Source organism: Phyllobates terribilis, unplaced genomic scaffold, assembly GCF_046119375.1.
Source record: "Phyllobates terribilis strain yellow unplaced genomic scaffold, ASM4611937v1 Scaffold_11__3_contigs__length_659146591, whole genome shotgun sequence".
Classification (NCBI taxonomy): Eukaryota; Metazoa; Chordata; class Amphibia; order Anura; family Dendrobatidae; genus Phyllobates; species Phyllobates terribilis.
Window position 1 is genome coordinate 433,276,053 of NW_027362771.1, and position 27,855 is coordinate 433,303,907.

At 39.7% G+C, this 27,855-nt stretch overlaps 1 protein-coding gene across 2 annotated transcripts in view; it reads left to right on the plus strand.

Annotated features, from left to right (window-relative positions):
* The window catches only part of MAN2A2 (mannosidase alpha class 2A member 2), a 137,112-nt gene that overhangs the window by 75,089 nt on the left and 34,168 nt on the right, over nucleotides 1-27,855 (plus strand). For both annotated transcript variants that reach the window (XR_012251305.1, XM_073653192.1), the window contains exons 5-10: nucleotides 5,258-5,429; nucleotides 12,537-12,664; nucleotides 17,025-17,198; nucleotides 19,384-19,570; nucleotides 26,100-26,277; nucleotides 27,307-27,509. Coding sequence is in view for 1 of the 2 variants with exons in the window: in XM_073653192.1 (XP_073509293.1) it covers nucleotides 5,258-5,429; nucleotides 12,537-12,664; nucleotides 17,025-17,198; nucleotides 19,384-19,570; nucleotides 26,100-26,277; nucleotides 27,307-27,509 (1,042 nt within the window). In the remaining variant the exon portion in view is untranslated. The remainder of the gene's footprint in view (nucleotides 1-5,257; nucleotides 5,430-12,536; nucleotides 12,665-17,024; nucleotides 17,199-19,383; nucleotides 19,571-26,099; nucleotides 26,278-27,306; nucleotides 27,510-27,855) is intronic.

Here is a 27,855-nt window from a genome sequence, read left to right on the forward strand (position 1 = left end):
TTTGTTAAGGAGATTGTCAAGCTCCATGGCGTTCCCACGGATATTGTTTCTGATAGAGGACCTCAGTTTGTGGCTCGCTTTTGGCATGCTTTTTGTGACAGGTTAGGAGTCCATTTGTCATTTTCGTCTGGTTATCATCCTGAGTCTGATGGACAGACTGAAAGAAAGAACCAGGATTTTGAACAGTTTTTGTGTTGTTTTGTGGCAGACAATCAAGAGGTGTGGTCTGAGTTTCTGCCTCCCGCAGAATTTGCTCTTAACAATCATACATCCTCCTCTGCTGGGTGTTCTCCTTTTTTTTGTTGTACTGGGAGACATCCGTCTTTTGGTTCGTTCTCTAAATTCGGGTCGGCGGTGCCGGAGGAGGAGAATTTTTCCGGTGATTTGGAGAGAGTTTGGACCGATGTACGTTGCAACCTTCAAGAGGCTAACAAGAAGTCCAAGAAGTATTTTGACAGGAAACTTAAGGAGGTTTTGTTTACTGTGGGTGACATGGTTTAGTTGTCCTCGAAGAACCTGCGGTTGAGGATTCCCTGTAAAAAACTGGTTCCTAAGTTTGTGGGTCCATTTAAAGTGCTTCAGGTTGTTAACCCGTCTGCTGTTAGGTTGGATGTCCCTACTTCCTGGAAGATTAATCCTGTGTTTCATGTTTCCTTGTTGAAAAAGGCTGATGTATCTGATAGGAACGCCACTGTCACAGTTCCCCCTGTGGTGGAAGATGGTGAATATGAAATTTCTCGTATCTTGAATTCTAGATGGCATAGAGGGAGATTACAGTATCTCGTCTCCTGGAAGGGTTTCGGTCCCGAAGACAACTCCTGGGTAAGGGCGGATGATGTCTCTGCTCCTAGGCTTGCTAAAGCTTTCCACAAGAGGTTTCCGGATAGGCCTGGGCCTGGAGGATCCGGAGGATCCTCATAAAAGAGGGGGTACTGTTAGAACCCTCCTGTTTATTTTTTCCATCTTGTGTTTTGCGGTCACGTGACCATCTGCCTTTATATTCCAGCTCCGCCCTTCTGGCTGTGCTGGACTTCAGTGTTTGACTGTTTCTCTAGCCAGGCGCTTCTGTGCCTTTCTCTGTCAGTTCGCTTGGTCCTTGTGGGACTTCTAGTACCTTTTTGTCAGTTTGCCTTTTTGAGTTCTGCAACTACTTCTCTGTTTAGGAGGTGTCCCATTTTTTGTCCCAGTCCTTAATTCTTTTAGGGACCCCTCCCTTTATGCTATAGGTCTTCGTTCAGACTAACCGAGGACTAAGGCGGGTCTGTTCGCTAGGAACAGCCAGCCCGCTGCATCGTAGGGATTCAGCTTAGTCTTACTGTAGGGACAGCTTTCCCCTATCTTTCCTTAGTTCATGTTGCACATCATAACAGTTACAGACATCTGGTGAGAATTTCATGTCTGTAGAAATATATTTATTTATAAAATTGGTGATGTGTTCAATACTTATTTCACCCACTGTGTTTATGAATATATGTGTGTGTGTTTGTGTGTTTTCACAGACCCCTGTAGACTATGTTCAAATGTAGCTGACTTGATGCCTAAATTTCTGTGACTTTTTCTTAAATCTGGATAGGATTTTGAAAATCACAAAGAAATAATTCCATTAAGATATACAAGACAGATTTTCAGTTGCAGAAATTTTTGCAACAAATCTCCTAAACCTAAACAGTAAAAGACCTTTTTCCAAGATATTGATGTTGATGGAATACCTGTTAGGCAGTTGTCCCCCAGAACAGTCATTGATTAGCTAATTGAAGGGCCGTTGGATTTGCCGGAGTAAATTCCATTGTTTACCATGCTCATGATTTGCAGTGACTGTGCCTGGAGTTGCAGCTAAGCCTTATATACAATTAAATGCAAAGAAAAAGAGAAAAGGCGCTCCAAGTGTGTTACCCTCAATATAGGACACAGCGAACAAAGGATTGTATATGCTCACCTTCCTGGATTGTGACTGGCACACCTCCGTATTTCTGTATTTGTAAGAATAAAGGGCTGCTGTTCCAACCAGCTGACCCACCTTCTGGTGGGAATAAACGTATTCAAATCAAACAGGAAAAAGCGGTGATTCCCGAGCGCTGCCACAGAGTGAAGACAAGGGTGGATGTTCTCTGGATCTTTATTCATTTATACAACGCATTTTGAAGTGATGGTTGACTCCTTCATTAGGTAAGGTATCTGATGAAGGAGTCAACCCAACATTGAAACGCGTTGTGTGAATGAATAATGATCCTGAGAACATACACCCTTGTCTTCATTCACTTAAATAGGACTGAACAGCGAACTGCACAACCACTACAAAATGTACAATGCTGTACCTGGTAAGCTGTAAGGCTGCCTTCACACATACGTTTTTAACATACAGCACGTGTTCTTTCAGTGTTTTTCACAAAAGAACACATAGCCATTATAGTCTAAGGGCCTGTTCACATGTCTGGGTTTTTTTTTGCAGGCATGTCTGTTTTTTCTCTGATTTACAGATCAGAATTGCTCATTAAACTGAATGGGTTAGTCAAGAATTCAGCACTCGGCTGCCATCGATGCTTTTTATCCATTCTAAGCGGTAGGAGAAGTTTAGATTTTTTTTTTTTTTTGCATATCAGAAAAATAATGCCACAACAGACACATGGACCAAGTGGCTGAAAAGTAGAACCAGCACGTTGATGAAAGGTGATCCATTCTTGTGTAAAGAAAATCAGATGTCTGAATGAGGCCTTACTCAAGTGAGCGTCATAGCCCCTTTATTCTGCTCAGCGGTGGGGTTGCCAGAGGTCAAACCTCCACTGATACTATTATCATGGCCTGACCTAAGCATATACAATAAGTATCAAAGTCCCAGAAAACCCCTTTATACATCTATTGTTTACCAAGCCACATACTCGCATACGGTTTTTAAAGCTTCTTATTAAGGCTTCTGTTGCAACATTCATTGAGTTCAGTCTACGTCTGTGCACATTACTGACCTGAAGGTGGTGTTGGGTACAATTTACAATGTATATGGTCAGTTGAACGATTCTGAAAAATTTTTTTTTATTTTGTATGCTTTGTTGTACTAACCTGTCTATAGACTTTCTTCTATTTGCCACATGCATAACTTTTATGCATATGACACATACAGAACTATACAAGAAGAAAAGATTCAGGAAATCTATCCTTTTATTCTGCACAGAGGAGCAGATGTTAGTATAAGGGTATGTTCACACTGGGCGTTTTTTTAGCATTTTTTTCTGCGTTTTTTATGCAAATTTTCAGCTGCGTTTTACAGTACCAGCAAAGTCTGTGAGATTTCAGAAATCTCATGCATACACATTGTTTTTTGTGTCATCAGTATTTTGTGCTTTGTTTGTTTTTTTTGTGCAATAGAACATGTAGCTTCTTTCAGTGATTTTTTCAGAGTTTTTCACCCCTTGAAAGTAATGGGTAGTGAAAAAACGCTGAAAAAAACGCCTAGTGTGAACATAGCCATCAGGTTTTGCTGCCTTTTAGTGAAAAAAGCAAATACAGCAGTATGTGAAACTCATTTACTTTTGTGATTTTCCCAAGTTTACCATCTTGTCTTGGCCACCTGAGATGGCTGTTTGGATTAGTACAGTTTAATTAAATTAGTGATGCATCCAAAGTAAACATTGGCTGACACGTATTGTTCAATCTCACACCTTGGTCGGCCAATGTTTACTTTGTACTTATCACTAATTTAATTAAACCGTACTAATCTAAACTGTGGCTGTCAAAGATGTGAAATTGAACAATACCTGAGCAACTCAATGGCAGACCAAAGTGAATAAATGCACTGCCATTGGTGACCTGTGTTCATGCTTCTGTGGTGGAAGCAAAGCTGATCTTTGGAATTCTGAAAAACGCACCAAAGCCTGCATTTTTACCGCAGGTTCTTTCCTGCCAAGAGATCTGGTTTTGCCGCTGAAAAAAACGCCAAGTGTGAACATACCCTTATTGTACATGCGTTTTTCCTGCCAGGGACGTGCGGAAATGAAGCGTTCTTCACATGCATTTCCGCATGCAGGTTGACAAGCGCTTTCCAAGCGATTTTAGCATCACTTGGAAAGTGCTTGACAACTTGGTCACACTATATAAATCCATGCAAACGGCATGGATTTATATAGTGTGACCTTAAAGAATGGAAAAAAATTAAAAAAATAAATCTATACTTACCTTCTGATGGCCCCCGGAGTCTTGCTTCGCTCCGTCCTGGCTTGCCGGCAGCTCGCGGTACACTGAAGGACCTGCCGTCACATGACTAAATGACGTCAGCGCAGGTCCTTCAGTACACCACGAGCTGCTGGCAAGCTAAAACAAGGTGACCGGGGGCCATCAGAAGGTAAATATAATATTTTATTTTTTATTTTATTCTTTTTTTTACAGGTTCTATGGTACCCGGGTCCGGAGGAGAGTCTCCTGTCCTCCACACCCGGGAACCATCCGCCCATTGAAACGTTTGGATTCCGCATCTACAGATCCAGTGATGCGGATTACATGCGTTCCAATGCAAGTCAATGGCGCGGCGAAAACTCAGCGCTTCCGCAAAATAATTGGTAGTGCTGCGTTTTTTTTCCGCAATGATAATCCGCAGCGGAATTTTCCGCAGCATGTGCACAGCACATGCGGATTATCATTGGGGAACATGGCAGGCCTTCTACCATGCGTTTTTTAAGCGTTTCTGCAGCGTTTTTTCCGCTGCAGAAACGCTTAAAAACCGCATCGTGGGCACACAGCCTTAAAGGAGAAGAGTTTCAATAGGAAGAGATAACGAGGTTTACATACAACACACAAGTATTTTTGTGTCTCTTTATAGCAGCTAACAAACGCAGCTATACTTACTAATAATGATACAATGGTTACACCCTTTTTCTGCCCTTTTCTGTGTGAATTCACATAGGACAAATTAATGTTACATTTTGAAGGAAGTTAATTCTATCATGAATTAGAAAAGCAAATGGAAATGTAAGCCTCATAGCTGACTTAAGACCCCTTTCTATAAAGAAGGAAATATTAAACGAGCAATGATACTAGGAGAAAGCTGATAGAGGCACGGCTTACATATGCTGTATATATGTAAATGTTTCTGGAAGTTCAACTGAACTGGAAAATGGAACTATTAATGTAATTTAATTGCATGGAACATGAAGGGAAGATTATGTTGGCTGTCCCTTTAAATATGTGCTTCTTAGAGGGACTGTTTTCTCAATGACAATGGTGTAATATGTCAATCAGTCTAATCGCTGTCTTACATTTTACATGATAGGTTGGATAAAAACATTTGATAAATATTACTATGACCAGACTCAGCACATTCTGAACAACATGGTAGTGAAGCTACAAGAAGACCCTCGTCGGAGATTCATCTGGTCAGAGATTTCCTTCTTTTCAAAGTGGTGGGACAACATTAATTCGCAGAAGAGGGCAGCAGTCCGCAGGTAACGCTTTTGTTCTATAGGCTTAGACTAGATTCGCACACCATATTTTTGTGAAAAAAACGTTGTTAAATGGCGTTTTGTTTTGCATTTTTTGTATGTTGAGATTTTACTTTGAAGACTTGAGATTAATTTTCTCATAAACTTCTTTATCGGACTTAAAAAGAAACACTTGAAAAACATGCATGTTCAAAATGACGCTAAATTAAAATGCCACCAAAAAGACCCTCAAAAGGCTTGGAACATATATAAAGAAAGGCATATGTTTTAAAATGTTTTTTTTTGATGTGTTAAGAAACCTTAGACCACAATGTGATCTCAATCAGACATGTTTTAATCATAACATCAGTGGATTTCTGTAAACTGGTCTTCTATTTTTATTAAAAAAAAACAAAACAAAAGAAAAACAACTTATTATTTTTTTCCAGATCACACTTAGTACATCTATAGCTATGTTCATAAATTTGGGAAAAGATGAAGAGATTAAAGTGGTATACCTGCCTTAAAGCCTATGAACACATTTGACATGGAAAATAATGTTTTTCGTATATGTTAGTGGTTACCTTTAGATAATAAAATGTAACCCCTTTCTGATGTGTGACCTAATAGTACGTCATGGTGACCTGGGCCGATTAGACCAATGACGTACTATTAGGTCATATGGCGATCGCGCCCGCACACAAGCAGTGCGGGGCGATCGCCGCCGAGTGTCAACTGATTGTCACAGCTGACACCCGGTACTATGTGCGGGGAGCGGTCCCGCACCGCTCCTTGCACATTAACCCCCTCAATGCTGCGATCGAAGTCTAACGCAGCATTGAGGGGGCAAGGGGAGGTGATTGCAGATACTCCTCTCCTGCTGGCGTCCAACGCTGTCTGCCGCGGCTCCCGGATGTTGCCATGATGACCCGATGTCATCATGACAACACCTGGGTCACCAGACAGCAGGAAAATACTTTGGTCATGCGCAGTGCATGACCAAAGCATCTTCTCCCTCTGCAGCAGTGACCGCCTGTATAGCACAGGGAGCTGCTGCTGCTCTATATGTTATACAGGCGATCTGAAAATAAAATGTGAAAGTCCCATAGTGGGACAAGGTGTAAAATTAAAAAAAAGAATCAGAATGTGCAAAAAAAAAAAAAATTTTAAAAATATTAAAAATATGTATATTGTACCCATAAACAAATATTATTGTGGAAAAAAAACAATAAAAGTACCCATATATGGTATTGCCGCGTCCGGAACGACCTGTGCTATAAAACTGTCCCACTAGTTAACCCCTTTAGTGAACACGGTAAAAAAAAACAAAAAAAAAAGCAAAGCAAAAAACCATGCTTTATCATACCGCCAAACAAAAAGTGCAATAAAACGCGATCAAAAAGATGAATGCAAATAAAAATGGTACCGCTGAAAACGTCATCCCGCAAAAAACAAGCCGCCATACAGCTCCATCGGCCGAAAAATGAAAAAGTTATAGCTCTCAGAATAAAGCGATACAAAAAAAATATTTTTTCTATAAAATAGTTTTTATTGTGTAAAAGCGCCAAAACATAAAAAAAATATAAATGTGGTACCGCTGTAATCATACTGACCCGAAGAATAAAGCTGCCTTATCAATTTTACCACAAGCGGAACGGTATAAAAAAAAACCAATTCCAGAATTGTTGGTTTTTGTTTATTCTCCCTCCCAAAAATCGGAATAGAAAGCGATCAGAAAATGTCACGTGCCCAAAAATGGTACCAATAAAAACATCAACTTGTCCCGCAAAAAACAAGCCATCACATGACTCTGTCGGTCGAAATACAGATAAATTATAGCTCTCAAAATATGGCGATGCAAAAACTAGTCTTTGCATAAAAAAAGCGTCTTTTAGTGTGTGGCAGCTGTTAATCATAAAAACCCGATATGATTCTGGTATCACTGTAATCGCACCGACCCAAAGAATAAAGCGGTCTAATCACTTATACCGCGACGAGGAGCGGCGTAAAAAATAAACTCTAGGGTTAAGGTTGTGATAGGGTTAGGGTTGTGCTAGGGTTAGGATTGGGATTTTTTCAAAAGTAAAGAAAAAAAATGATGACGATATGGCGACTAGTGAGCGCAAGTTCTCGCTACTTGAGTTTGCATCGGGAGCTCGGGTATGCACCGAGTATCACAGGTGCTGGAGTGACATGCTCGAGTCTCCACCCCATATGTTTTGCAGTTGTTATACAGCCAAAAAAACCTTGCGGAGATTGCCTGCCATGCACGAACGATCCCTGCATATTGTTTTTTTTGGGTGTCTAATAATCGTGAAACATGTGGGCGGGGACTCGAGCATGTCACTTGAGCACCCACGATACTTGGTGCATACCCGAGTACCTGATGCAAACTCAAGTAGCGAGCACTTGCGCTCAAGACTAATGACAACTTATTCAATATGATGACCTAATGTTATCAAATCCTGTGTCGCACCTCTGGGTTCAAAATGTTCACTATACCCCTTGCTAAAATACCTGAAGGGGCTAGTTTACAAAATGGTGTCACTTGTGGGGGGTTTCCACTGTTTAGGCACATCAGTGGCTCTCCAAACGCAACATGGCGTCCGCTAATTATTCAAGCAAATTTTACATTCAAAAAGTCAAATGGTGCTCCTTCCCTTTCGAGCCCTGCCATGCACCCAAACAGTGATTTTCCCCCACATATGGGGTATCGGAGTGCTCAGGAGGAATTGTACAACACATTGCATGGTGCAATTTCTCCTGTTACCCTTATGAAAATGCAAAATTGGAGGCTGAAAAACATTTTTGTTGCAAAATGGTGTCAGTTGTGGGGGGTTTCCACTGTTTAGGCACATCAGGGGCTCTCCAAACGCAACATGGCGTCCACTAATTATTCAAGCTAATTTTACATTCAAAAAGTCAAATGGTGCTCCTTCCCTTCCGAACCCTGCCATGCGCCCAAACAGTGGTTTGCCCCCACATATGGGGTATTGGCGTGCTCAGGAGGAATTGCACAACAAATTTTGGGGTCCATTTTTCCCTGTTACCCTTGCAAAAATAAAAAAATTTTGGTCTAAATTAACATTTTTGTGAAAAAAGTTAAATGTTCATTTTTTTCTTCCACGTTCCAAAAATTCCTGTGAAGCACCTGAAGGGTTAATTAACTTCTTGAATGTGGTTTTGAGCACCTTGAGGGGTACAGTTTTTAGAATGGTGTCACTTTTGAGTATTTTCTGTCATAAAGGCCCCTCAAAGTCACTTCAAATGTGATATGGTCCCTAAAAAAATGGTTTTGTAAATTTTGTTGGAAAATGTAGAAATCACTAGTCAACTTTCAACCCTTATAGCTTCCTATCAAAAAAAAAAATTGGTTCCAAAATTGTGCTGATGTAAAGTAGACATGTGGCAAATGTTATTTATTAACTATTTTGTGTGACATATCTCTCAGATTTAAGGGCATAACAATTCAAATTTTGAAAATTGCTAAATTTTTGCCAAATTTCCATTTTTTTTACAAATAAACGCAAGAGTTATCGAAGAAATTTTACCACTATCATGAAGTACAATATGTCATGAAAAAACTTTCTCAGAATCAGGGGGATCCGTTGAAGCATTCCTGAGTAATTACCTCATAAAGTGACAGTGGTCAGAATTGTAAAAATTGGCCCGGTCATTAACGTGCAAACCACCCTCGGGGGTAAAGGGGTTAAATCTGCAATCTTCAATCATTCATTCATTTTCAGACTAATTTGTAGCCTGATGTAATTTTCAGATTTTACTTTTGTGGAAGTCTCTCCCCCTGTAATATAGGCTGGATATGTATCAGCACAACTTCTATCCTGCACTTAGTCTTCATGCGATTTTCTCATTTTTTATAGCTTTCCATGAATCAATATCATTTTCTGTACAAATTATGTCCTCTCTAGATCTATGTACAACCTCCGACCTCTGTTACCTCTAACACTGAGAAAAGAAGGGGGTGGAGAGGCATCAGAACCAGAAGCAGCACTTCTGATTGTTTTGTTATATTTTTGCAAAAGCACTCAGTTAAATAAAAGTCAAACAGACTCTACAGCAGCAAATATTTTTTAATGAAGACTATTTAGAAATTTGCTTACCTGTGCATTTAAGAAACAAATACACAAAATAAAGGGAGGGAGATTGATGCAGTATAAACTTCATTCACTGCTGTATGCAGTTCCACTATGAATATGAGGTAAATCTCTGTTCCTTTATCTCAGGGATGTCAAACTCAAACACACAGAGGGCCAAAATGAAAAGTTTAGACAAAGTCCCGGGCCAACCAATATACAGTATATTGGGCCCCACAAAGTCCTCTATACAGAATAATGGCCCTACATAGGAGTGGTGGTTCTGGTGTCGGGGGCCAAATAAAACCACCCTGCGGGCCAGATTTGGCCCGCTGGGCCAAAGTTTGACATGTGTGCATTAGCTGCATAATGTCATTTTACATTCTCCAGACAATGACTCACAGAGCAAGAAAGTGAAAGATTTCTGTCAGATGTCTATCTGATTTTGTTTCAAGAACTTGCAGACTGACAAATAGGTAATTGGGAACATCAGTGTTTTTATTATAATTTTCAGACTCCTCGTAAAAAATATTTTGCTGCTGAAGAGTATGAAGGAATAGGACACATCCACCTAGTTGATAGGGGATATAAATCTTCTTAAAGGGAATCTGTCACTAGTTTTTTGCTACCTCATCTGAGAGCAGCATAATATAGCAAAAGAGACCCTGATTCCAGGGATGTATCTATTAGTTTACTGGGTGCAGCAGTTGTGACACAGAGTTCTGAGATGTAGAATGCAGCAGAGCTGAGAAAGCTAACCCCGCCCACACCAGCCTTTGTATGTACATAGGTTATTGACAGTGAGCTGTTTATCACAGGAGGGGATGGAGTCAGACTAGCTGTCTCGTGAGACCTAGTCCAGCAGTGATAATATCCTGGTGATAAAACCTTCATTGTAAGTAAACAACAGCACACAGCCTAATAAGTGACACATTACTGAAATCTGTGCTTTAATCCATACATCATGATGTCCTCAGATTACATAGCAAAAAACTGCTAACAAATTCCCTTTAAAATTATTTGCCTTTCACTGGGAGGAAGATGGCTGCAGTAGAAACCCTCCTCTTCTGCTGTTTGTAATTCTGCTATGGATACTAGATAGTTTTCTGTTAGCTAAACAATTTTTAAAGCTCCAGAGAATCACTAACAGAACAAGAAAGTGAAGGATTTCTGTCAGATCAGATTTCTACCTACTGTTTCAGGAACTTGAGAATTGACAGTGAAGTAATTGGGAACATCTGTGTTCTTTTTATTTTTTTTAGAAATGTCCTCCTTAATAGATGTGGAGGTAATGAGAATAGGAATATTTTAAATAGAGATTGATTTAAGTGACAGATTGCACAGCTGTTTCTTTAACTCCACACAGATCATAACGAAAGTGTAGTCATAGATTGCGCTGTCACATTCCTTCTCATGTCAGCCAGACTCTGCTGGACTTGAAATCTTGGCATGGATATGGGACTCTGCGATGGGACCTTTTCTTTATAGATAATAATGGCAAATCCTCTAGATTTGCCTTAAAGAGGTGGCCTGAAACTAACATTGATTTTAACCCTAAATGTCTGTCTATTTAATGTAATAAGCTAATAGGTTTTCTAATACACTTTAATTAAAAAGTCTCCATCGTTCCCTCTTTACGCTCTCTTAACTGCTTTATTTTTTCTTTCTTACCTACTTCTTGTTTGATGATATTTTGTTTGAGAATCCCCAATGCATGCTGGGATACTCAAATGAGACATCATCAGAGACTGCGCATTGTAAGCAGAGAATGCGGCAAGCAGAGTCGCAGCCCCTCTCCTGAAAGTGACCTCTATCGGGGGCAGGGCTGACATCTGCTTGCCGGGTTCACTCTTTACAATACATACTGACAGTGCGCTCTTTGCCGGCTCGTCACTTCTCATTAGATCCAGAAAGTGCACTGTCACTGTGCATAGAAAATAATATCACACAATGACAAGGGAGCTCGTACTGAGCATGCGTTGGAATTGACAACCGACGCATACTAAGTAGAGTTGGAATGAGCTCAGCCCCTTAAATGGATGTCACTGGTGACACTTCATTTCAATGTGGCAATGTGCCTCTGGTGACATCTCGTTTTAGTATCCCACTTGGATGTGCACTTGGGATTTCCAAACGAAATATCACGCTGGAAGTAGGTAAAAAAAAACAGTTAAGAGAAATTATAGAGGGAATGATAGGGACTTTTTAATTAAAGTATATTAGAAAAGCCATTAGATTATTACATTAAATTGACAGACATTTAGGATTAAAATTAATGTTAGTTTTGGACCACCTGTTTAAGTATCTATTGTCAGAATACTTATTAAAGAAGCACTCCCCATCAAAATTTTCAATGCTTAAACCTGTTGAAAGTTATATGTAATGTAGTGTAACTGCGGTTTCCAGTGGAGATCCAGTCCTCTTCTTTATACTGTGATTTCTATTCTGACTTGCTGGAACAAACTAGGGTCTATGTGTGAGTGGTGAGTTGCTTTTACAGTTTAAGTCTTAATGCTCCATAGTTTTACATTTTAAAAGTGACTTTCGGCTCACTTATAGACCCCAGTGTGATCTGTAAAGTTAGAATATAAGTCATGTGAGTGAGAAGAGGACTGGAGCGGCGCTGGAAACCAGGAAAGATGGCGATAAGTGAGTATATTAGCTCACTTACACTACACTACATATTCATTTACGGTATACAGGTTTAGGTTATAAAAGTTTTGTTGGAGCACTGTTTACATTTTTATTTCAGAAATGAATAGTGCACATGAAAATAGTAATCTTTTTTACCTCCTGGATAGATCTTTCACTGTCAATTTCTGGGTAAAATCTCTATTTATTGAAGACAGATTGTTACATTTCTGAGATAGATGACAGTTTCTGCTCATAAGATTCTATTGAGGCAACACAGACATTCTGCTGCAAGTTCTACTTTAGAAAAATAGTTTACACACATTTATACCTATATTCATTTATATTCCTATTCTTCATTTCTTCTGTCTTCAGTTGAGTTGACCTATGCATCTGTTTTCATTAGGTTAGTTACAAATGGGCAACTGGAAATGACAACTGGTGGCTGGGTGATGCCTGATGAAGCCAATACGCACTATTTTGCTGTGATTGACCAGATGATAGAAGGTCATCAGTGGCTGAAGAAAAATATTGGTAAGAAAGTTAAAAAGAATTACAGAAATGGAACAATTTAAAGCATGTGTCTCCATCAGATCATTGGATTGTGTGGTTCATGAATGGAGTCCAGAAAATCCTCCATGTAAAACTAAAATGTTCTCCTCACTGGTCAAAACAATGTCTGTATGAAATTCCAGCAAACAAAACTTCTTCAGTGAATGTCATGTTAAACTCCACGGGACAGACACCAAATGGTTAATTTGTGGTGTTGACTTGTGTTGATATCTTCCAAAAAGACAATTCTGGGAAATAAAAAAACTTCTTTTCACAGACACGATGGACAACACAACTGGACATGTAAAAATGCAACTGCTTTGTAAGGAATATGATTTTATACTCACAAGAGTTAGAAATAAAAAACCTGATCAACCTACAAGAAGCAAAATGAACATAATCCCTCCTGTAAATAAATTAAAAGCAAGTGGATTAAAATAAAATAAGGGTTTTAATAACACTGTTTTTCATCAAAAATAGTATAAAGGCTATCCCACCATGATCAGGTGAACCCATTCGGGATAGTCCTACACTGTTTAATATTAAAAGCCTTACCATGTGTCAAAGTTGACCTCTGTGTGAATAAAGGCAGACAAAGGACCGAGTCCCGAACTATGGACACCAGCCATGAGAAGCTTTTTAAATGTATTATCCAGCTGTAGGAAGGGAGGCCACCAACAGGTTTGCGCAGAATGCAAAAAATACAAAGAAAAAACACTAAATTTGAGCTTGGTTTAAGTAGGTATACATGCAGCACTTAAATGCATGTTTCACAATGGCCATAAATCAAAAAAACCTACAAGAAGCAAAATGAACATAAGCCCTGCTGTAAATAAATAAAAAGCAAGTGCATTTAAATAAAATGGGGCTCTTAGTAACACTGTTTTTGATCAAAAATAGTATAAAATCTATCCTACCACGAGAAGGTGAACCCGTTTGTTGTGTTTATCTAAATTAACCTTGACATAGATTAATACTTGTAAAAAAATAAAAACGTTCACACAGTATAATAAAAATGTATTCAATTCTGAATTTAAATATAAACTTTTGGCTTTGTCAGTTTTTTACAAAAAGAGAAGTTTTATTCATAGCGATTTCTTATAAAATGTTGAACTGGTAAAACAGAGTGTGTATTGGATAAAGGTGTAAGGCCAAAACCCAGGGTTGGGTTGAAACTTGTCTCGCCTTGTAGTTTTGAGCTTAGAAAGCCTGTTTGTTTTAAACTCTTGTGAGTATAATAATAGTGCATTCTTTTTAAAGTGGTGCCGGTTATATGTCAAATAATGCTTATTATCTATTGTGTGTGAGAAGAGGGTTCTTGTATTTGGTGAACTCATGCTTTTGGAGAACTATAGAGATGAGCAGGATATACGGGTGTCTGCACGGTGAGGCAAAAGCCATTTGCATTTATGCAACGGTGCAAAAGTTTTAGGCAGGTGTGGAAAAATGCTGCAAAGTATGAAATGCTTTAAAAATAGAAGTGTTTTTTTTTACGTTATTTTTTATCGATTAGCAAAATGCTAAGTGTATTCTTAAAAGAATGCATAGACAGAAGGAATTCTGCAAAGCTACATCTTCAGAAGACTTGTGGTTAGTTCTCCAAGGTGTTTGAAACAACCTCCCTGCCGAGTTCTGTCAAATAGTTTGCAGGTTTACCTTAGAACAGGGGTGGGGAACCTCAGGCTCGCGGGCCATTTACAGCCCTCTGTGACCTTTAATCCAGCCCCCCAGACTGATTCCTGACGACCTCAGTGCTTGAGCCGACAGCTGTGTTTTGAAGGCCTCTGACCCTTTACTTTCTTCTTGCTATGTGATCACAACTGAACCCTGAGGCGCGTGCAATGAAAGATTATTTCCTGAGACAGTGCCAGCGTCAGGATGTACTTTGTGGGCGGAATTAGCTCACAATTTCTACTGCCCCTGAAGGATGGTATAAACATCCAAATGGCCCCCAATGGCAGAAAAAAGGTTCTCCACCCCTGCCTTAGAAGAATTGATGCTTTGATGCTGTTTTAAAAGCAAAGGATGATAACACCAAATATTGATTTGGTTTAGGTTTCTCTTTTGTTCAGTCACTTTGCATTTTGTTAATTGATGACACTTCTATCTTTAAAAGCGTTCTTTTAGGCTGTTTGCATGGATTTATATAGTGTGACCAAGTTGTCAAGCACTTTCCAAGTGATGCTAAAATCGCTTGGAAAGCACTTGTCAACCCGCATGTGGAAATGCATGTGAAGAACGCTTCACATCCGCTTGTCCCTGGCAGGAAAAACACATGTACAATCCGCATGTACAATCCGCATGCGTTTTTTTCTGCCAGGGAGATGCAGAAACGCTCAGGAAAAATCCGGAGCATTTCTGCATCGTGGGCACATAGCCTTAAGCGTACTTTGCAGCATTTTTTCTACACTTGCCACATTTTGCACAGTACTGTATACCCTGAATTTAAAGTGTAATTCAGTGAATATTTTTAGACGTGTTTTAGCAAAAGTAATAATGTAACTGGCTTTCTCTTACTGTAATCTACCATTTCAGTTTTGTTACCAAAGAAATAATACTCATTAAAATAATATACTAAAAATCCTTAATCTTAAAGGATACCTATAGCATCTTATTAGGACTTGGTTTACAATACTCATTGAGTGCAGTCTACTTTTGGCCATGGTGGTTGCAGGTATTGACCTGAATGTGAGATTGGCTAGTGACTACAATATACATGGTCATCTGAGCCGTTCTAAAGCAGTTATTTTCTGTTTTTGATATTTTCTGGTTCTTTTATCTCTAGATGACCAATTTCTTCTATTTGACAGATTTATACCTTTCATTTATATGACATACAGAAAAATGCACGGAGGAAAGATTCAGGATTTCTATCCTTTTGTTCAGTGGAGAGGATATTGTGAGGAGCAGATGTTAGTATAAAGAGAGAAAAGCTTCCATAGGAAGAGCTAACGAGGTTTACTGCAAACAATATACACAGATTTTCATGTCTCTTTATAGCAGCTAACAAAGGAGGCTATACCTACTAAAAATAATCCAATGGCTACACCCTTATTCTGCCCTTTTCTGTATGAATTCACATAGGACAAAATAAATTCACATTTTGAGGCTAGTTAATTCTTTTTCAAACAAGAATTGCAAATAATGAATAAAGCTTCATAGCTGACACGATAACCCTATCTTTGTAGAAGGAAATGTTAAACACTGATGCTAGTAGAAAGCTGATAAAGGTGCTATTTCTATGAGTTATATGTATAAAGAATGCCTTGTGTTGTAGATTGTAGGTAGAAAGACATTCCACCAAATGTATAATTGTGATCTCAGTCACCACAATTTCATTAAATCTACTGAAGTGATTTTTCAGTCTTTTGTAAATAAGGCATAAAGATATTTAATCCATGAATGACATTAAAGGGAACCTGTCATCATGAAAATGCAGTCCAATCTGCAGGCCCCATGTTATAGAGAGTAGATTGATATGCAGTTTTGTGAGAAAGATTCAGTAAAACTTGTGTCTTAATCATTTAATCCTCTGCTCTTTCTGGGATTTTTGGTCCACTGGGTGGTCCTATCAGTGACTGACAGCGTTCTTTCTATAAGTGTGTATACAGTGATGGCCAGTGAATTGTCTTTTTCTGGACTGTTTGCTGTAGTTTGATACAATTACTGTTTTATCACTGTTTTATACCCTGACCTCAGCACTGATTAGCAGCTGTCTGCCTATGCACAGCGTACACTGAAGGCTGCCAATCAGTGGTGTGGGTGGAGTTATACAGAGCTCAGCATTCAGAGAACTGGTAGATCTGCAGCAGAGAAAACAGTGATTTTATCAAAATTACAGCAAGAAACCTAGTAAGTGACACATCGCTGGAATCAGGGTCTCTGCACCTACTTCATGCTGCTGTCAGATGGCGGAGCAAAAACATAGTGACAGATATCCTTTCATCTTTTATAGTTAAAGATATTTCTCTTGGTGTCAGGGAATAGTAATATTATTACCTATACCTCAATATTTCTTTAGAAGCAGCAGTCCTTCTAAAGGACGTGTCGCATTTGTGCAGTACACAATAACCCATTGTATTAATTGGGTGCTGTGTAGTGCCCAATTTCTAATTCAGCTCATTGTCAGAGGACCTAACAAAGAAAATCTGCTCATTAATTAAAGAGAATACCAAAAAGCGTCTTTGAAATAGAAACTCATGCCGTTGGTTATGAACTGATTACTAAATAATGAGATTTGCATGTTTATTACATAAGCAGTGACATTTATGCAGTTAATTGGACATTTTTCTAGTTTGTTTTTTTGTTGATTTACAAAAATGATCGGTATCTTTTATTGTAGGTGTCATTCCAAGGTCAGGGTGGGCAGTGGATCCTTTTGGACACAGTTCTACCATGCCGTACCTTTTAAAACGCTCTAATATAACTAGCATGCTGATCCAGCGGGTGCATTACTCTATTAAAAAACATTTTGCAGCTACTCGAAGCTTGGAGTTTATGTGGAGACAGAAATGGGGTAAGAAAGCACCAATCGTTTCCTTGGCAGTAGTCCTAAGCATGTGGGTCTGGAGAATTGTCATGTACTCAGCAGATGTGTTGCCAGACTGTCTGACTGTATAAGTGCACAATAGAGGCCACCTTTAGAGAAATGGAAGCTTTGATTTTCCACTTAACTGATTTCTTTTTCATATTTTGTAAAAGACTGATAAATGTTCCTGCTAAAACCTGTGGCTCATTGCTTTTCATACACTTTTAAAGAAGCACTCTTCCCATCAAAATGTTTATCCTATTAATATATTGCAATCATCATATTATACAGCACTGTGTACTTACAATTGCTCATTTTGCCTTTCTACCCAGCTAATACTTCTCTTTTCCATTAGGTCTTTGAGATCACGTGATTAAAAACTGACTAGCTGAATCCTTCTAAACTCTATGTAGAAACAGGAGGTCAATTTTCTCTGCATGAGTCATGAGTCTCTGCAAAAGTCCCTGGCAGGGGGAGGAGAGAGCAGCTGGGTCAGGAGATGAAGAAGGGAGTGATAAATGCAGGGACAAGAGTCTTCGTGTTTCTACATAGCGCAGAGAAAAGAGAAAAGTTAGCTGAGTAGAAAGGCAAAATGAGCAATTGTAAGGACACAGTGCTATATAATATGATGATTATAAGTGTCTGATAGATGCTCATCCTACCTCTGTGACCTTCACACATGTGGAGAATTGGCTTCCTTGATACGGCTGGTGAGGCAGCCTCCAAATCCATGCAGAGAATGAATGGAGAAGTATGTAAATGTGCTTAGCTTTCTTGATTTACTGCTGATGGGCATAATACAAAAGTATTCCATTGTGTTAAAAAAATTAGCACTAGTGGGACCAAAACAGTTTAAAAACAAAAAAAACCTCCTCCTACCTGCCGATATCTTCTGACGTTATGCGTGCGTCAATCAATATCAATGCCTTGCCCTACTAATCCGAAGTGCAGGGGATGCCATCATGTAGGATGAAGTTTGCAGGGCTCTGGTCTGACTGCCATGGACTACTGATTTGGCTGTTGGACCAGTGTTTGCTCAACTAGATCACGTAGAAAAATGAAAACCATAAAATGTAATCAACCATATTGGTATTGCTGCATCCATAAAAGTCCGAACTATTCAAAGATCATATTATTTATCCCTCAGTGTAAGCGGCATATAAAATAGCACCAGAAATGCCTTCTAAAATTGGAGTAAAAAGTAATCAAAAAAGTCATATGTATGCTAAAATGGTAGCAATAAAAACTACAGTGCATTTAACAAAAATACAAGTCCTTACAAAGCTCCATCAGTGGAAAAATAAAAAAGTTACGGTTCTCAGAATATGGAGACACAAACAAAAATATATTTTTTCCAAGTTTTTATTTTGTAAAATTAGTTAAAAACCTGTGAATATTTGGTATAGTTAAAAAAATACATTTGGTATTGCCTTTATTGTGCTGACCTGCAAAATAACGTTAAAGGGATAGTCCCATCTCCAAGAACCCATCCCAATGTGTAGTAGGTGTAATAATAATATTAGCAAATACCTCCAATTAGAAATGTAGTATAGTTTTTCTGATTCGCTATGTATGTGACCTCTTCTGCAGGCATTGCAGGACCTTAGGTATCCATGGTTACGACCACTGGTATAGTGACTGTAAGCTAGTTGCTAGTGGTCTTAACCATGGGTACCTAAGGTCCTGCAATGCCCTGCACATGAGGAAAGAGACATAATGAATCAGAAAAACTATACTACATTTCTAATTGGAGACATTTTCTAATATTATTATTACTATTACACCTACTACATATTGGGATGGGATCTTGGAGATGGGAATACCCCTTTAAGTGTAATTTTTACGGCACACTAAACACCATAAAAACAAAACCTAAAAGTCAATGGCTGCTTTTTTGTTCTTTTTTTTTTCTTTCCATTTCATCCTATACTTTTCTTTTTCCAATTTTCAAGACAAGATAGTGCCATTACAAAGTTCCTCAAAAAAAACAGCCCCCCTATGTCTACGTTGACGATAAAATAAAAAGTTTAGACTAAAAGCTAAAAGCCCAGGATAAAAAAAGGAAAACAAGAAAATGATAAAATGGCTGTGATGGGAAGGGGTTGTAAACATAAAACTAGCATTAGTTTATTATAAAGATTGTTTTAATATGTTATTTCTCTCCAATTATCAGATCCAGATTCCGAGACTGATATCTTTTGCCACATGATGCCCTTTTACAGCTACGATGTGCCTCATACATGTGGCCCAGATCCCAAAATATGCTGCCAGTTTGATTTCCGGCGCTTGCCAGGAGGAAGAATTAATTGTCCTTGGAAGACACCACCAAAACCCATCACTGAGTCCAATGTGGCTGAACGGTAAGTCATTTGTCGCTAGGGAGGGTGTGAGAAGCCAGATGTATTTCTATATTCTAGAACATGGGGCTTAAACTTGGCAAGTAAATGCGCTATACTTAGAAAAAATTAGAATTTGAAGGGCCGCATTCATTGCGCGACTTTCTATTCGACTTTTTGATCACTTTTTATTCCATTTTTTGTCTGTCAATATAATGAAAAAGTTACATTTTTGGTGTGTTTTTTCTTTCTTTATTTTTTAATAGTGTTTATGAGTTTTGGTACAGTTTTATAGGTTGTGTCCTTTCGAATGCAGCAATACCAAACGTGTACAGGTGCATCTCACAAAATTAGAATATCATCAAAAAGTTAATTTATTTCAGTTCTTCAATACCAAAAGTGAAACTCATATGTTATATAGAGTCATTACAAACAGCGTGATCTATTTCAAGTGTTTATTTATGTTAATGTTGATGATTATGGCTTACAGCCAATGAAAATACAAAAGTCATTATCTCCGTAAATTGGAATAATTAACAAAAAACATCTTCAAAGGCTTTCTACGCGTTTAGAAAGGTCCCTTGGTCTGTTTCAGTAGGCTCCACAATCATGGGGAAGACTGCTGACTTGACAGGTGTCCAGAAGGCAGTCATTGACACTAAGTAAATTTTGCATTTCATTTGGAAATCAAGGTCTTAGTCTGGAGGAAGAGTGGAGAGGCACACAATCCAAGCTGCTTAAGGTCTAGTGTGAAGTTTGGGGAGCCATGTCATCTGTTGGTGTAGGTCCACTGTGTTTTATCAAGACCAAAGTCAGCGCAGCCGTCTACCAGGAAATTTTAGAGCACTTCATGCTTCCCTCTGCCAACAAGATTTTTGCAGATGGAAATGTCATTCTCCAGCAGGACTTGGCACCTGTCCACACTGCCAAAAGTACCAATACCTGGTTTACAAACTACAGTATCACTGTGCTTGATTGGCCAGCAAACTCGCCTGACCTTAACCCCATAGAGAATCTATGGGGTATTGTCAAGAGGAAGATGAGACACCAGACCCAACAATGCAGACGAGCTGAAGGCCGCTATCAAAGCAACCTGGGCTTCCGTAACACCTCAGCAGTGCCACAGGCTGATCGCCTCCATGCCACGCCGCATTGATGCAGTAATTGATGCAAAAGGAGCCCCGACCAAGTATTTTTCAAGTTGTTGTTATAAAGTATTCTAATTTACTGAGATAATGACTTTTGTGTTTTCATTGGCTGTAAGCCATAATCATCAACATTAACAGAAATAAATACTTGAAATATTGAAGAACTGAAGTGAATTAACTTTTTGATGATATTCTAATTTTGTGAGATGCACCTGTAAAACAGGATTTTTAGTAGCAAAGTATTTTTGTTATCATGCCTTATATTGAATTTTTTTTTATCTGTAATTTTTTTTTTGCATTTTTTGGGTCCACCAATAGGCCCATATAATAATATTGTCTTACGTTTGGCCCCATACAGTAATTCTGGCTACTATTTTGTAATAATGTCTCTTATCCTAGTCTCCCTTTCTGTAATAAGTTCCCCCTTTCTTTAATAATGTCCCCCATTCTGTAATAATGTCTCCCATCCTGTAATAATATCCCCCATCTTGTAATAATGTGGGGTTATTCTGGCCTCCATCTTGTAATAATGGCTCCTGTCCTGTAATAATGTCACCGTTCCTGGTCCCCATCCTGTAATAATGTCCCCCATCCAAGCCCCCATATTGTAATAATGCCCCCCATCCTGTCCCTCATCTTATAGTAATGTCTTAAATTCTGGCCCCTGTCCTGTAATAATGCCACCTGTCCTGGCCCCCATTCTGTAATAATGTCCCCCATCATATACTAATGTCCCCCATCCTGATGCTATTCACATGCAAAATAAAAAAAACACGATTCCCCTGACTTTTTCCCAAACAATGTCCTGTTTCTCCTCTATAGTCAGGGTAGGGGTCGGGGTGGCACATGACAGTTACGTCATGCGCTGCCTGCGATGGGCACACCAACGTCAGCTGCCCTCTGATAGGCCGGTGGCTGGTTTAGGTAATGCTGGTGGCAATCATCTCGGGAGCTCTATTGCCCTGCAGGACACTGAATGCAGCCTTAGGGGCCAATGCAGCCCACGGGCCATGTGAATGGGACTCCTGTCAACAAATTTTCATTTTTGCCCATAATTTCTGAAGCAAAAATTAGATACTATACTAAAGTTCACATTTGATCATGGGTTTATATTGCTGGGACTATTTGTTAGAAGATTATAGCAATGCAGACATTGTTTTCTGTCCTCTCAGATTAAGGAGTCTGTCTGCATAAAATGACTGTTCAAACTAAACATAGGCGCTTGGTGAACCCTTGTTGAGACCAAATAATTGGCTGAAAGTGTTGGCACCATTGAAATTGTTCCAGAAAATGAATTATTTCTCCCAGAAAATTATTGCTATTACACGTTTTGTTATACACATGTTTATTTCCTTTGTATTGGAACAACACAAAAAAGCTGAGAAAAAGGGCAAATTGGACATAATTTCACTGAAAACCCCAAAAATGGGCCGGACAAAATTGTTTGCACCCTCAACTTAATATTTGATTGCACACCCTTTAGAATAAATAACTGCAACCAGTCGCTTCCGACAACCATCAACAAGCTTCTTACACCTCTCAACTGGAATGTGGACCACTCTTCTTTTGCAAACTGCTCCAGGTCTGTCATATTTGAAGGGTGCCTCCTCGCAACAGCAATTTTAAGATCTCTCCACAGGTGTTCAATGGGATATAGAACCGGACTCATTGCTGGCCACTTCAGAACTCTCCAACGCTGTGTTTCCATCCATTTCTGTGTGCTTCTTGAAGTATGTTTGAGGTCATTGTCTTGCTGGAAGACCCATGACCTAGGATGCAAACCCAGCTTTCTGACACTAAGCACTGCATTGCGACCAAAAATAGTTTGGTAATCTTCAGATTTCAAGATGCCTTGCACACAGTGAAGGCACCCAGTGCCAGAGGCAGCAAAACAACCCCAAAACATCTTTGAACCTCCACCATATTTGACTGTAGGTACTGTGTTCTTTTCTTTATAGGCCTCATTCCATTTTCAGTAAACAGTAGAGTGATGTGTGCCAGGGAATCACACAATCCCGATTACTCACAGAGACCACCCACTGTGATCCCTGGAGCGAACAGCACTCTGCTGCCTTCTATCGTCCGGACAATTGCACGATTGGCCGTCGATCAATACGGGAGGCTGCAGGCTGCTCTCACTGATTAGTTATTGGAAAGATAGCAGTGAGCGTACAACGTACACACCTCCGGATTCCAACGCATGGAATATGTGTATATGCTCTCGTACGATCATTGCTAGCCTCACGATAGCCCAATAAGATTATTCGCTGCCGCCACCAATCAGTTTAGTTTTTTAATAGATAGAAAATCCACTACAGGTCTGATTGGACTCCTGCTTTCTGGTAGCGTATATGGCTTTGGGGGAGGAACAATTACAGAACAGAAGAAACAGGACTATTCAATTTTATATTTAATCCAAAAGGGAGGCAGTGTTTATGAAAAAATATACAAATATTTTACAAAGAGGGACAAGACAATACAGGATATACAATTACACAAAATAAGAGGAATTCACAGAAGAAACTTACTAGACCGATCTCAAGGACGATTCAGTTTAGCTGGAGGGAAGCGCTCCAATGGACCGTTATGGAACGGGACCCGTGCTTATACAAAATATGTATCTCCCGGCCTGAGTATAGATCAATATTCGGCTTGATGTTTTATGCCAAAGGGGGCCCTGCCCACACGCTCCCATGTGATGACCTCACATGTGCTGGTCTCCGCCCTTCATGGTTTTTATTAAATCTCTAAGTTCTGCGATAACTTCTCGCTGGTTGATCACAGAAGTTAGCAAGTGATTCCATCTTTTTTATGGCGATTTTACCTTTACTTAGAGACCACACATGACATGACTTGTGACCGTTATTTTGGTGTTCGTGCGCTACAGCTCACCGGCAGGGCTAACAGATACGGAAAAATATGCATATTGTTCGTTAGTTAGCCCCTCCGCTAAAAATATGGGTCCCATCATTATCGGAATTATAGAACTCCCGATATTCCAAATTTCATGTCGGTGCCTATGAGATTGCAGATTCCACACATGTTCAAATGAGAATGTCCTGGCTATTGTATGGAGTGAGATAGATTCCCTTTGAGCCTTAACAAGAAGTTTCCTGCCCATTCAGTCTCTGGCACATATGCTCAAAGGTGTCTCTTTGTCGCCTATGTCTCTTCATTTGGTATGGTAATTAGCCTGGATGATTGAGTTTGTGGCTTCTTTTGTGGCTTCTTTTGTACCCTGCTATTTGCATAGAAGAAACTTCTTAGAGTGTTAGCTCTTTCTCCTGTGACAAATAGTATAGGGGAGAGGGGGAAGAGTAGTTTGGAGGGAGAGCGATATTTTTAATATTTTCAATGACATCTCCCCCTTTTTTATGTAGTGTAGGGGCCGATTTTCAGTTCCCATCCATCCTGGATCCCATAATACCCTCTCTTTCAGGGGTTCGGAGATGGGCTTCTCCAGGGGATAACCATCCTTTCCTGCTAATCCGACAAGCTGTGGATCCAACTCGCCCACCACCCTGACCAACTGGGGATCCAGCTTTCCGATCACCCTGACCGGTTCGGGGCACATTTTTTCCACCACTCTGACAGGCTATGGGTACCTTCCTTCCATACTCCTGACAGACAGTGGGACACACATTTTCCTCACACTGCCCAGTTGTGGGACCTACCTTCCCACCCCTCAATGTTACCTTGGGAGCCGGGCGAACTATGGGGCAGGTACAACCAGCTATGTCACAGTCCGTCGTGATACTGGTTGGCGGCACGGGACCACTTTCCTTAGGATCCCCGTGTTTCTCCCCCTGTCTCTCCCCGCAAGATTCTTAATATTTTCTATGACAATGTGCTTTACCAAAAAGCTCTATCTTGGTCTCATCTGTGCACAAGGTGCTTCCCCAGATGGATTTTGGCTTACTCACATACATTTTGGCAAACTACAGTCTAGCTTTTTTATGTCTCTGTGTCAGCAGTGGGGTCCTTCTGGGTCTCCTGCCATAGCATTTCTTTTCATTTAAATGTCGACGGATAGTTTGCGCTGACACTGATGCACCCTGAGCCTGCAGGACAGCTTGAATTTCTTTGGAACTTGATTGGGGCTGCTTATCCACCATCTGGACTATCTTCAATTTTTCTCTGCCGTCAATGTCCAGGGAGATTAGCTACAGTGCCATGAGTTGTAAACTTCTTGATTATGTTGCGTACTGTGGTCAAAGAAACATCAAGATCTCTGGATATGGACTGGTAACCTTGAGATTGTTAATATTGTTCAACAATTTTGGTTCTCAAGTCCTCAGTCCGTTCTCTTCTCTTTCTGTTCTCCATGCTTAAAGTGTGACACATACAGACACACAATGCAAAGATTCAAGTCAACTTCTCCCCTTTTTATTTGGTTTCAGATGTGATTTTCCTATTGCCCACACCCGTTACTTGGCACAGGTGAGTTTGAACGAGCACCACCTGCTTGAAACAAAGTTGTTTACCCACAATTTTGGAACAGTGTCAACAATTTTGTCATGACTATTTCTGGTATCTCATGACTGTCAACCAGCAGAGATAGAAGCAAATTAAGTAGGTGTCAAGGTGCACTATACTGTTTGACTATGCCAAGGGTGCTTTGAGCGTCTGTGCCTGGTTTGAACAGTCATTTTGTGATGGAAAACTCCCTTTAATTAGACTTTTAATGATAAAATTTACAGGGAAGATATCTTTTGTACCGTGTTAGGGCTCTTTCACACGTCAGTGTGTCCAGTATGTGTGGTGACACGTTCCACACATACTGGAGACACTGACACACACAGGCCCATTCAAATCTATGGGTCTGCGCACATGTCAGTGTGTTCCACAGGTAGACATGTCCGTTTTTTACATGCGGCACGGTCCGCAAAATGTCCCACGCTGAACACACAAGGATGACATCCGTCATCAGATGCTGAACGCTGCTCTCATCATTGTTCACTATTTTTACACAGGGACACTGCAGGAGCAGACTACTACTCCCAACATTGTCCCTTGTTCGTGCTGATCACAGCTCGAGCAAGGGACAATGATGGGGGCAGTGTTCAGCACCCGGCGCTTGGGAACAGCGTTAGCTGTATACTGATTCCCAGGCGCTGGTACGTGTGCTCCTGATGCAGCACACGATTGCTACACGTGAGCCACACACGGACATGGAATTCTCCTGTATGGGTTTTTTCGGTACGGGAAAAATCAGGACGTGTGAAACCGGCCTTAGCTTGATATTTCTCATTACCGTTTCTGTTACAGTGTGATACTTCTGAGGATTTTTCTATATATAAATAACACTCTATTGCAGCCTTGTTTCCTCTGCATTAGTATTTATACAGAAGCCTGTGATTATGGTATTATAGTCATTCTATTAGCAAACCTCCTTATTATTACAGGGCAAACCTCCTTCTTGATCAGTATAGGAAGAAATCCAAACTGTACCGCAGTAAGGTGGTCCTGGTGCCCTTAGGTGATGACTTCCGCTACGATAAAATGCAGGAGTGGGACGCTCAGTTCTTAAACTACCAGAAGCTCTTTGACTACATGAACTCCCACTCAGATCTCCATGTTAAAGTAAGAGTGCAAAAATATATAATCTGTGATATGTCTGTGACAGTTGTTAGAAAAGGACATTATTAGTAGCAGTGAAGTGAATAGAAAAGAAAGGACTGATTGAAACATTTTGTTCTGTATGTTCACCCCTCCGCTGTTAACCATGTCCACTTTGCAGTGCAAGAGGAGGTAGAATGAATGGATTAATCGCCTAGTTCATTGCTGGGAGAAGTTCCACTATGCAGCCTTTGTGGGGAATTTATCAATGCATGTGTGCCAGATAACAGGCGTAAAATAGTGGAAAGCTTTAAAAATTTTCTCCAAGCCACATTTTCCCAGAAATGTTGAGGCTTTTTCAATTTTGTGTCACTTAAACAGCAAATCTTTCCTTAGTGGGAAAGCATGGCCAAAAGTGGTCCCAACAGAATGACTTAAAAGGGCATTCCCCTATCTCAGTATGTAGTAGATGTATTAATAATAATATTAGCAAATACCTCCAATTAGAAATGTAGTATAGTTCTTCTGATTCGCTATTTCGCTTTTCCCATGTACTGGGCACTGCAGGACCTTAGTATCCATGGTTACGACCACCTATATAGTGACAGTCAGTTAGTTAGTTGTTAGGTGGATTTCTAACCTACTGCAATGCCCTGCACATGCTGTAAGTGAGATAGTTTATGAGAATAACTATACTAAATTTCTAAATTGGAGGTATTTCCTAATATTATTATTATTACACCTACTACGTATTGGGACAGGATCTTGGAGATGGGAATACCCATTTAAATCATAGTGAAAATCTACATTAGCTCGTTGCTGTCTTTGATGTTAGTTTTAGCACATGGGCAGCCCAAGATTCGCCTAATTAGGAGACATGCGTCGTTTAAGAAATCCAGGGCATTTTATAGCTGGATTTTTTTCAGCACATAAAACTCAAGTCTTAATAAATCCCGCCTATAAATTCAAGTATTCATGTGTTTTCATCTGTAATCTGACAAGTGTGTGTTGGCCTTATAATTTCTTTCCTAATACCTGTGGCTCCCTCTATAGGCTCAGTTTGGAACTTTGTCAGATTATTTTGACGCTCTATATAAGAAGATGGGAGTAACCCCTGGGATGAAGCCTCCTGACTTTCCTGTCCTCACTGGAGACTTCTTCTCTTATGCTGACCGAGAGGACCATTATTGGACTGGCTACTATACATCAAGACCTTTTTACAAGAGCATGGACAGGGTGCTGGAGTCACATATGCGGTAGGTACAAAAAAACATGTAAGGTGTCAAAAATAATTATAAACTAGTGAGCGGGGCAGTGTTTCAATATTTAGTGCAGAATGCAGACAACACTGGTGCCGTTCTTTGAAAGAAAAAAAAGCGGACTTTTCTCTAATCCTTAAAATCTTTTAAAAGAAGCGCTCCCACCAAAACTTTTTATTGCTTAAACCTGTGTAAATGTATATGTACATACATTTTCTTTGTAATTTTTTTCCAGTATGACATTAGCAGATGATTACCTTTAGAGGGTTATTTGTTAAAAATAGTTAGTTTAATGTAAAGTTAAAAAAAAGAAGAATATATTACAATGCTGTCACTGTGGCAC